Below are 12372 nucleotides of genomic sequence, written 5' to 3' on the forward strand. Positions count from 1 at the left end.
AATATAAAGGTGCATTGTGCAGATATAGAATATGTATATGTATGACTTTGGCCTGTGTAATTTTATCTTTTGTTCTATTTATTTATTTATCTAAACTCAGCAACTTTGGAATTAATCTATTCTATACCCATGTGCTATTTCTTTAATCTGTAGGCAAAGTGAGCTATTGACATTCTTTTCAAGTCTTTGTATTAATGTCTTAAATGGAGCTTTTCAGTCTCCAGTGAGTTATGAACTACTTACTGAGTGGCAGAGAATGCCGTATCTCATATCAGTTCTTCACTATTCTATTATCCAAAATCTCTAGAGATTTTGGTATAAATCAGGAAATTCACTTATCTGTATTAAAACTAAGAAAAAAAAAACACTCCCCTAAGGTCTCCCCCCTTCCCATACCCTTACAGGTTGAATGTGTATGTTGGGAATCTGGGGAATTCAGGGTAGAAGAGAAAAAAATAAGGAAGGGATGGGGCAGAATTTACAACTCTGTAAGGAAGATATATGAGTACCTGAGTTACATGGGAAAACAAACAAGGCACACTAGAAGACACAGTTTGTATTAGAATTGTAAAGTTCTTAATTTGACTTTCTAATTACATAACTTATAAAATTAAGTTTTTAAAGAGTAGACTTATCTCTAATGATTTTCTTATTTAAGCAAAATAGTACTAAGAAAGCTTTAAAGTATTTGCTATTGGAGATGGGGTGGAAAGGGGAGTAGGGGAAGTGAATTTTGACTGTATAGAAGTGGAGATGGTAAGGTCTTTCACATAGTCGTGGAGTTTGATGCCTGAGTCACATTAAGGCACCTTGTCTGCAGCACAACAATGATAAATGGGCTCTGGTAGTATTAATACAAGAACACAGGATGGGCTGACAGAAGAACTGGTATTAAAGCCTAGATTTTCAACCAGCAGTTTGATCCTGAAAGACAGTTCAGCTTTTTTGCCTCTCAGTTGTTTTTAAATGTCCAAATTAACCTAAACAATTTTGACTTCCATTTTGGCTCTTCGATGTTTGAAGTTGATATAGCATAGGTAAGCCTTTGCTATGTTCTCCTTTTTAGAACCACTTCACAAAAGTGTTCATTTTCATGAGTTTTATATGGAGGAATATTTGTCATTTACAGTTTTCTTTCTAGGGTTATTATTTACAGTTAAAAAGTCTGACCAGTGATAAAACATTTAAAGATGTTGTAAAGACAATTCTCTGTTAATTTCTTAATTCTCTCTTTTTTGGTAAAATTATTATGTAATTCTATAGAGTACTTCAGCCCATAGACCCTCATATTACCATGCCAAATCTGAGAAGCTTGTAGACCCTGTCACAAAGTTTCGTATTATGGTCCCATTTAGAGTGAGTTTCCCACACGGCAAGCATTAGATCTGATGCAGTATTTTTATATATCTAACATAAATAATTTCCATGACTGAGTTGGAATCTAAACAAAGATGAGGAGACTGTGCTGTTATTAGTCATAAATATGTACAGTTCACCCTCCTATGTGGATAACTTACCAGTATTCATTCTTCTTGCTTCACAGCTTTGATTATTTTTCTTCAAATAGGGTTAAATCATCTACTTTTGTTGCTTTGAAGAACATACTAGATTGTAAGCTACTTAGGGAGAAGGGACATTGCTTTTTTTTTTTAAATTTGCAGTATATATCATTTTATGTTAATATGCACTGGACACTTAAACCTTATAAATTGAATTCCTCATTATTTAGCAAGAACCCTCTCCCATTGATTTACAAATCTCCAATCAGTTAGAACTTGGTTAATATTTATTGGTTAAAAAAAATCATTATAAGGAATAAAAATTTCTAGCCCTGCTGAATGTGCCTCTGAGATTTCAAGAGAACCAAGCAAGAGAGCTGATTTTCTCACATAGCCCTTTAAATAATGGTGACTCCTAAGCCTAAACACACACACACACACACACACACACACACACACACACACACACACAGTGAAAGAGAGAAACACGGACAGAGAGACAGAGATGGAGAGATAGAGACAGAGGGATAAAAACAGAGAGAGGGAAAGGAGGGAGAGGAAAGGGTGCTTTTCTTTTTTAAATATCATGGGAAAAAAGCTTCATAAATTGACAGATCTGAGTCTGGATGTAGATGCAATCCATTCGCTGATACCCTCTTAAAGGGAAAATTCCAAGAGCTAACCTGGTCTTGGGATGGGGGTGGTGAGAAGTCAGCGAGGCATCATTCTGGTGATATACAATATAACATGTCATGGAAGTGGAAGGTGCCTAGAGCAGATGGGAGCACAGGAGGCTGGAGGGCAGGGGCAGGAGGGGTGATGCCTTCCTTCCCTCCAGAGCACACTGAGGCTCTACCATACTACAATATAATTATGCTTGTTAAATGGTAAATAACAGGTGAGTCTTATCTAAATTTATACTTCAGATAACAGAAAACAGCATTATTTTTCCTTCTGTGAGAAATATGTTTGAATTAAATTATATAGGTTTGGAATAAACAATTTACTAATTTTCTTAAACATTACTGAAAAATTCTCATTTAAAATTTTGTTCTGCCTCAAACTGAAGGAGATAGAGACGTGAAAAACCTTTAAAAAAATCAGTGAATCTAGAAGCTGGTTTTTCGAAAAGATTAACAAAATAGATAAATCACTAGCCAGACTAATAAAGAAGAAAAGAGAGAAGCAGCAAAAAATGATAAAGGGGAGATCACCATTGATCCCTCAGAAATACACCCTACTCTCAGAGAATACTTTAAACACCTCTACTCAAGTAAACTAAAAACAATCTACAATAAATGGTTAAATTCCTGGACACATACACCCTCCCAGGACTAAACCAGGAAGAAGTCAAATCACTGAATAGACCAACAACAGGTTCTAAAATTAAGGCAGTCATTAATAGCCTACCAACCAAAAAAAAGCCGAGGATCAGACGGATTCACAGCCAAATTCTCCCAGAGGTACAAAGAGGAGCTGGTACTATTCCTTCTGAAACTATTTCAAACAATAGAAAAAGAGGGACTCCTCCCTAACTCATTTTATGAGGCCAGCATCATCCCAATACCGGAACAAGGCAGGAGCACAACAAAATAGGAAAATGTCAGGATAATATCCCTGATGAACATCAATGCAAAAATTCTCAATAAAATACTGGCAAACTGAATCCAGCAGCACATCAGAAAGTTTACCCACCATGGCCAAGTCAGCTTCTTTCCTGGGAAGAAAGTCTGATTCAACATACGAAAATCAATAAGCGTAATTCAATGCATAAACTGAACCAATGACAAAAACTACATGATTATCTCAATAGATGCAGAAAAGGCCTTCGATAAAAATTCAACACCCCTTCATGCTAAAATTCTCAATAAACCAGATAATGATGGAATGTATCTCAAAATAATAAGAGCTATTTATGACAAACCCACAGCCAATATCATACCGAATGGGCAAAAGCTGAAAGAATTCCCTTTGAAAATTGGCACAAGACAAAGATGCCCTCTCTTACCACTCCTATTCACCATAGTATTGGAAGTTCTGGCCAGGACAATCAGGCAAGAAATGGAAATAAAGTGTATTAAAATAGGAAAAGAGGAAGTCAAATTGTCTCTGATTGCAGATGACATGATTGTGTATTTAAAAAAACCCTAATATCTCAGCCCAAAATCTTCTTCAGCTGACATGCAATTTCAGCAAAGTCTCAGGATACAAAATCAATGTGCAAAAATCACAAGAATTTCTTTCCTTCTTTTTTTTTGAGATGGAGTCTTGCTCTGTTTCTGTATTTTACTATACACTGGTAATAGACAAGGAGAGAGCCAAATCATGAGTGAACACCTATTCACAATTGCTACAAATAGAATTAAACACCTATGAATAGAACTTACAAGGGATGTGAAGGATCTCTTCAAAGATGACAACAAATCACTTCTCAAGGAAATAAAAGAGGACACAAACAAATGGAAAAACATTCCATGCTCATGGATAGGAAGAATCAATATCATAAAAATGATCATACTGCCAAAAGTAATTTGTAGATTCAGTGCTATCTCCATCAAGCTACCATTGACTTTCTTCACGGAATTAGTAAAAACTACTTTAAATTTTGTATAGAACTAAAAAGAGCCCATATAGCTAAGACAATCCTAAGCAAAAAGAGCAAAGCTGGAGGCATCATGCTACCTGACTTCAAACTATACTACAAGGCTACAGTAACCAAAACAGGATGGTACTGGCACCAAAACCGATACATATATATATATATATATATATATATATATATATATAAATTGAACGAAACAGAGGCCTCAGAAATAATGCCACATGTCTACAACCATCTGATCTTTGACAAACCTGACAAAAACAAGTAACGAAGAAAGAATTATCTAGTTAATAAATGGTGTTGGAAAAACTGGGTAGCCATATACAGAAAACTGAAACTGAACCCCTTTCTTACACCTTATATAAAAATTAACTCAAGATGCATTAAAGACTTAAATGTAAGACATAAAACCATAAAAGCCCTAGAAGAAAACCTAGGTAATATGATTTAGGACGTAGGCATGGGTAAAGACTTCATGACTAAAACACCAAAAGGAATGGCAACAAAAGCCAAAATTGACAAATGGTGTCTAATTAAACTAAAGAGCTTCTACACAGCAAAAGAAACTATCCGCAGAGTGAACAGGCAACCTACGGAATGGGAGAAAATTTTTGAAATGTATCCATCGGACAAATGGCTAGTAGCCAGAATCTACAAAGTACTTAAACAAATTTAGAAAAAATAAATAACTAGACAACCCCATCAAAAAGTAGGTGAAGGATATGAACAGATACTTCTCAAAAGAAGACATTTATGTAGCCAACAAACAGATGAAAACAAGCTCATCACTATTGGTCATTAGAAAAATGTAAATCAAAACCACAGTGAGATACCATCTCATGCCAGTTAGAATGACGATCATTAAAAATTCAAGAGACAAACAGATACTAAAGAAGATGTGGAGAAATAGGAATGTTTTTACACTGCTGGTAGTAGTGTAAATTAGTTCAACCATTGTGGAAGACAGTGTGGTGATTCCTCGAGCATCTAGAACCAGAAATACCATTTGACCTCAGCAATCCCATTACTGGGTATATAACCAAAGGATTGTATATCATTCTACTATAAAAACACATGCACCCGTATGTTTATTGCAGCACTATTCACAATAGCAAAAACTTGGAACCAACCCAAATACTCATCAATGATAGACTAGATGAAGAAAATGTGGATGTGGTATATATACCCCATGGAATACTATGGAGCCATAAAAAGGATGAGTTCGTTTCATTTCCAGGGACATGGATGAAGCTGGAAACCATAATTCTCAGTAAAATACCACGTGTTCTGACTCATAAGTGGGAGTTGAACAATGAGAACACATGAACGCAGGAAGGGGAATATCACACCCCGGGGTGTGTCGAGGGGTGCAGGGTTAGGGAATGGATAGCATTAGGAGAAATACCTAATGTAGATGATGAGTTGATGGATGCAGCAAACCACCATGGCATGAGTTTAGCTATGTAACAAACCTCCACATTCTGTACATGTATCCCAGAAATTATAATAATAATAATAATAAATTTTGTTCTGTTTCATGTAGCACCAAAGATTTTAATTGACTTTCACAATACCACGCAATTGAGCTAAATATTGAGATAACTTTCTCCTCATTACCAGCCTCATCCAAAGCAATGCGTGATTCAGGATATTTTAAGACATTGTCAAAACTAGTTCCTCTTACAGTCATTTTGAGTCCTGATGAATTCCAGCCAAAAACAAATGCCAAGTTTTTCCGTTTTTCTTTTCATACATGTGGTAAAAAATTCACTACCTTGTTGAATGTCAGATGGTATTCACTTTATAATAACAAAAATATATTTTCTCCATATGATTTAAATAAATTTTGCCTCAGTGTTTACATCTCTTTAGTATGTAAAATTTGGGGCCATCTTGGCTCATGATATTGGCCGTTGATCCATTTCACTTCCTGTCTAGATTTATTTGCCCTTTGCTGTTTTAACAAATGTGATGTAATTCACGCTCTTTGCTCTTTTGAAATTTCCATATGTTTTCATTACTGTGTGCTAACACAGGATTTAACTTAAGATGTTAAGTAGCTTCCAATGGAAGAGAAAACCTCGCTATCTAATAATGAATAGAACCATCTCTTAGACACCTTTAAATGCTTCAGCTATCTTTGTAAGTCTGTTTATCTCCTCCTCTTCCTTCCTTAGGTACACTAGAAGAAAAGTAAAACAGACAAGAAAGTGATAATAGTCAAAAAGTTAACATTTTATGGAAGAACATGAAGAGGTCTTTCAATTATGGTTCATCTTTTCCCTGATTCTGATACCTGTGCTCCCTCTTGCATGGGGGCTTTTAATTATGCTCTTCCCTCTTGCCTTTATCCCTCTCAATTTCCACAATTGTTGGTGTACCTGTTCTCTTCATGGGGAGAATAATGATGAAATACATCTGAGTTGCAAGATCTAAGGCTCATTTGTGTGAAATGTTTCTATTTGCTTGGCATTATACTAAGTGTAGCAGGAAAAAAGAGAACAAGAAAAACCACATAGCCCTCTCCACCACTACCCTCCCCCACCCACAGCTCATATTCCTGTTGGTAAGAACCTTGATACAGATGGAGGTGTGAAGTAAAAAGAAGCGACACCTATAAGGGAAGGTGATAGCAGAGGTTGAAGAAGGATTCCTAGAGGAGGTGATAGTTGAACAAAGTTTATAAGATGATTACATGTGGTTAGGAAAGTTGGGGGTTCCTGTAAAGTGTATGGAATGCCTTGACCCCAGGCATATTGACAAGAAACAACATGATGAGTGCAATAGATTATGGGTTGTCCCAGGTTTCTCAGCATGAAGTAGGAGCGATCTTCTAGCTTTACAAGTTGTATCCTTCACTAACTGAAACAGAATGAACTGAGCTAAGGCCAACCATTTTTCTAACCACCCAAGATCTAAATCCAAATTCTACAGATGAAATTCACCAGTTGTCACCAACTGCAGACAAATAACGCATTTGTATTTTAGTATGACATCTGTAATAGTTTTTCTTATTTTTGGCCAAGAACTTGCAAGTTTGGATGGATTCAGGGTATCTGTTTGCTGTATATTCTGAGCTCCTCTTATGTTTCTCTTACTCTCACTTTTCTGAAGCCATGCTAAGGACAGTGTTTTTGTGATTTCTGTTTAAGTTTCTCAGTGCTCATCCAATCTTTAAAAAAGCCAGCTTTCATTTATTATGTATTTAAGTCTAAGATATCTTCAAATACAAATGAGGCTGTGTCAATATCTAATTGGATTACAGACTTACCCTTAGAAAGTATAATGTAGCTTTTGGAAAATAGGCAATGCAGATACATTTAACTGTATAATTAATTAAACAACAACATAATTAAAGTTTTTTAATGAATTGATACTCTACAAGAATCTGCAGTGTAGTAAAATAATGAGTCTATAAGACCTGAAGCCAATGAAGTTGGATTCATTTTATTATGCTACTTCTATCATGTCCTGGAAGCAAGAAAGTGTGTGAATATAATCACAGATTAGGTTCCTCTGGAGAAACATATATAAGATAACCTAGTGAAATAAATGTTTGAGCTTTTTTATTATCCCTGGACCTTGTTAAATGTCCCTATTACAGTCTGGGAGAAACAATATGGATATTTGAGTTGTGCAGCAGTTTCAAAGGAAAGAAGAATCTGCCATTTACTTTGTGTTCTGTCTTAGGGAGTGGACCTCGAGGGGAATGTGTCAATCAAACTCTGGACTAGTTTAGAACTTTACACACATTGCCATCACAATGCAATGATATGGTCCAAAACATCTCAACTACTTTTCTTTTGGTACAATCAGTCACATGATATTTTTAGCAATTGTATGGCAAACACAGTGAAAAAATAAAGATGAGAATACACACAGGGCTCTCTTTCGAAAGAACATGTAGTAGGTATTACATGGTTACTGTTATTGGGATAAGCCTATTGTATGGTCAGCAAGCCATCTCCTGCATGAATAAATACTTGCCACCAGTGGAGAGCCAGAGATGAAAGTCATTTACACAGGCATTTGCTTATTTACACAGCTCGAGTGTATGTGAGCAGAGTTTTTATGACATAGAGAAGAATCATTTTTTTTTAAGTTGACAAAATATTTATCTTTTGTGGCCCATTGTTCAATATTCAATATATGAGTACCATGTTTTTATTTTATGTGAGGATAACAAAATCTCCCTACCATCAGACCAGCAAGAATTTTGAGTTGAGAACATTTTATTTGCTCTTTGTGTAATGAGTTTGCACAGCATTTAAAGGTCAGACCTAATTTCTGCATTTTAAAAATAACACTCCATTATATTGTATTTTATTATACATAGGAGATATTCTTGCTTCAGACATGATAGGTGTTTAATAAGCAACACTGCTGGATCAAACTAAGTGGTAAAGTAGATTCCATTATATCTACGCTGAGATTAAATGATAAAGAAATACAATTTAGTACTAATGTTTGGAGACCTATGCTTCTCAAAAGATCAGAACCCATAACATAAAAGTTAAATTGGCTACATCACTAGAAATTTTTTGCATGATTAAACTTCCTGGTTTTTAAATTGTCCCAAATATTTTCTTTATAAACAGCAGCATTTCTAGAGAGTCCTTGGATGATGTATACCTCATAGTTGTAGCAGAGTTCTAGAGTTCATTAATCAAACCACCCTTGATTTCTGCTTAATCTATTTCAACCAAGGTTTAAATTCAAAGTGCATTGAAGAGTATTAGTATGGAAATAATAAGGCCAGGAGTGGTGGCTCACACCTGTAATCTCAGCACTTTGAGAGGCCACAGTGCAGATAGCTTGAGCCCAGGATTTCAAGACCAGCCTGGGTAACAATGGTGAAACTCCATCTTTACAAAAAAATAAAATAAAAATTACCAGCATTGGCATGCTTCTGTGGTTCCAGCTACTTGGGAGGATGAGACAGGAAGACTGCTGAGATCCCACTATTGCACTCTAGGCTGGGTGAGACCCTGTTACCAAAAAGGAAAAAAAAAAAAAAAAAAAAAAAAAAAAAAAGAAAGAAAAAGAAAAAAAAACAATAAAATATAAAGTAGAAGGATTTGTTTTGAGATCAACAGAGAAAATGAGGACTTTTATATTTTGTGACATAATTAAAAATATAATTTTTCTAAAAAATTATTATTGATGTATAAAAGGCAAGGAAAATCCAAGGATTTTTAACCATGCTTTAAGAGATACAAAAGTTCTGAATCATGAAAAAAAAAGAGAGTTTTAAAAAACTCACTTATACTGAGTCTAGATAAACCCAGTAATCAAATATTTATATATGTTGCTAAATAACAAACAGCTTGTCCATTTCAAGGACTGAAGCTTGTCTTACCACAAAATGATGCATTCATATTCCTAACCATGTTAGATATATTGAAAATTCATGAGAACTCTTATTTGGTATATGGACACCATAATGAATTTAGTACATATTTTTTTTCCTCTTCCTATTCCAAAGATACTATAAGAGGCAATAATAAAATTCTTACGTCTTTGAAACACTGTCACTTTACAAGTGAAGAAAACTTTTAATTTTATTGACTGGCGTAAGTTTTTATATTTAAGGCAAAAGAAAGTAAAGACAATGAACTCTAAGTATATATTCTGTAAATAAACCGAATTGACAAAATTTAAATATTCAAAAGATAATCTTTGGGGCATACATCTCTGATTTTAAAATGCAGTATTTTCTGTCAACATGCTAGAAATAGTGTACTGTCTTCTATCTTCTATTGATGCTGTTGAAAAGTGAGAGCTCTCTAATTCTTGGCAGGAGTATGTAAGTGTACTAGAAGATTTGAATCTGGTGGTTGAACAACAGGATGTTTGGAATCATGGTTTCCATCATGGTACCAAGTTTGATAATGATAATGTCCAGAGAGTATGTAATTTTGAGAATGGGTGATTGCAGGGAAATGGATGAATTAGATCCTCATTTCAGTGTTCAAAAAGATAGATTTTTACCCAAGTAGTGAATGAAATACGGTGGTCTTACAGACCCTAAAATTTTGAAAAGAATTTTTCCCTGTACATTGAGAAGATCTAGCCCACATATCATGTTCAGTATTATTGAAAGCCTTCTGGTTCAATATCAACTAATGTTTTTAATTAGCTTTATTGTAAACTGAAGCCAACTAATCATAGATTCTTGACTGGTGACTGACTTAATATTTTATTACCCGCTAAGCTTTGGTGTATAAGTGTGGCATAGGCATTCACTGCTGAAGAGCAATGAAAATGAAATTCTGCCCTGATTGCTTGAAAGTGTGATGTGAGTGGTGGCTTCACTAATAAGTATCAAATGTTACCATAATATCTAATCCTATACTCTTTTTCTGAATCTTTTTGAAAATTCTTGGTTACATTATCTTGATACTTTCCCCTCCACCCTAAATACAGTTTCTTCACAGTCTCTCTGCCTTCCTTATAATACACGGTTTCAGGAAAGTGTGTTATTGTCTCATTGACACTAAAGTATGTATGGTATTTGAATTTTAACAGATTTTAAGCCAAATGAGTGAACCTTTCTGACATGTAAGAAATAACATTCAGTAAGGCCTTTTGAAATTTCCAAAATAACTTATCAGTTCATGACTTACGATATAAATAGGTAAAGTTGACTTAAAAGTGATCAGAAGAAATTCAGAAATATATTTGTTCAAAGTGTATATTAGGATAGTATACTTATACTTTAATTTGTATTTGTAGACACATACACTCTGTAAAACTTTAGAAGAAGAGAAGAATCAATAGGTAGTAAATTAGCCACAGTAGCCATGTGGCTTTCAAATCATAAAGTAGTAGCTACTTTATGATTTGGAGCTTGATGTATAATTGTTTTTTAATTTAACAAAGATTATGTGTCTCAGAAGCTACTGGAAAAAATAAAGATATCAAAATACAATTCTTAGAAATGTAGATACACTAATGGATTTTGATAAAGAAATTTTTGATCAAATGAATAATTAAAATGCTACCTTGATTAATAGTTTTGTTAATTGGGCTACACCTGATATGCATTTGCTTAAAATTTAACTGTTTTTTTTCTTTTTTTTCTCAGTGTTAAAGAACCCAGTATGTAAATTATATAGATTTCCCACATCTGATAATAAGTGGATGCGAATTCGAGAGCAGATGTCAGAGAGCATTCTTTCTTTTCATATTCCTAAGGAATTGATCTCCCTTCACATTAAAGAAGATTTGTGTAGGTAAGAGAAAATAACTATTATCTCTCATATTATTTATTTGTATGTCATTTAAAAATTTTTAATTGACAAACTATATATAATCTGCAACATGTTTTGAAATATGTATGCATTGTGAAATAGCTAAATTGAGCCAGTTAACATTTGCATTACCTCACATGTTATCAGTAATTTTTGTTTCTAGAACATTTTTCTAAAGGCATAATGATAACATAAAAATCTAGACCTGAACTGTCCACTGTGGTGACCACTAGTCCTATGTAACTATTGATTACTTGAGATATGACTAGTCCAAATTAAAATGTTCTATCAGTGTAAGATACACACCAGATCTTTAATTCTTAGCACACATTTGCAGATGATTTAATAACAAAATGTTAACTTGGATATATTGGGGTTATATAAAATATATTATTAAAGTTAACCTCACCTGTTTCTGTTTTAAACTTTTAAAATATGGCTACTGGAACATTTAACATTATATATGTGACTTTGATTTGTGGTTTGAGCTATATTTCTGTGGATACCTTGGTATCAAGCCAATAATTTGAGCTTTGATCTTGTAATAATTCTTGTGTCTTTTACTCAACTGCTTATGGTTGCTGTTTCTGGAAGTAATTTCTGTTTGGCTCTCCTTTGGACTTCTAATTTGTAGAAAGGCTTTCAGAAACTTATTAGTCTAAAAATGATTGGAGAGGGCTGAATAAAATATGCTATGCTAATGGACAGTATTGTACAACAAGATTAAATCAGTTGCCATAATAAGGTAGAAGGATTTGAGAGCTGATTCGTTGATAAGGGTACTCTGGATGATGACTAATCAATGTGTTCCTCTGCCTTTAAACACACCTTAATAACATTAAAAATGCTAAATGCTACATTATATAAAGTACTGTTAAGGTTCTAAATCTTGTTAAATTAGCAACTTTTAAAAAGTTAACACTTTATAATTGCTAAAACCTATAGCAGAGTGTGAAATTTATAGCAATTAGGTTTCTGCCTTATTCTTACATTAATGCACATTGTTATTCAATAGTAT

General features: G+C 34.1%; 1 protein-coding gene across 11 annotated transcripts in view; it reads left to right on the plus strand.

Moving 5' to 3' along the window:
* Positions 1-12372, plus strand: part of INPP4B (inositol polyphosphate-4-phosphatase type II B) — an 871737-nt gene that overhangs the window by 636178 nt on the left and 223187 nt on the right. For all 11 annotated transcript variants that reach the window (XM_074396868.1, XM_074396869.1, XM_074396867.1 and 8 more), the window contains one exon: positions 11189-11336. In XM_074396868.1, coding sequence (XP_074252969.1) covers positions 11189-11336 — 148 coding nt within the window. The remainder of the gene's footprint in view (positions 1-11188; positions 11337-12372) is intronic.

This window comes from Saimiri boliviensis, chromosome 3 (assembly GCF_048565385.1).
Source record: "Saimiri boliviensis isolate mSaiBol1 chromosome 3, mSaiBol1.pri, whole genome shotgun sequence".
In the NCBI taxonomy this organism is placed as follows: domain Eukaryota; kingdom Metazoa; phylum Chordata; class Mammalia; order Primates; family Cebidae; genus Saimiri; species Saimiri boliviensis.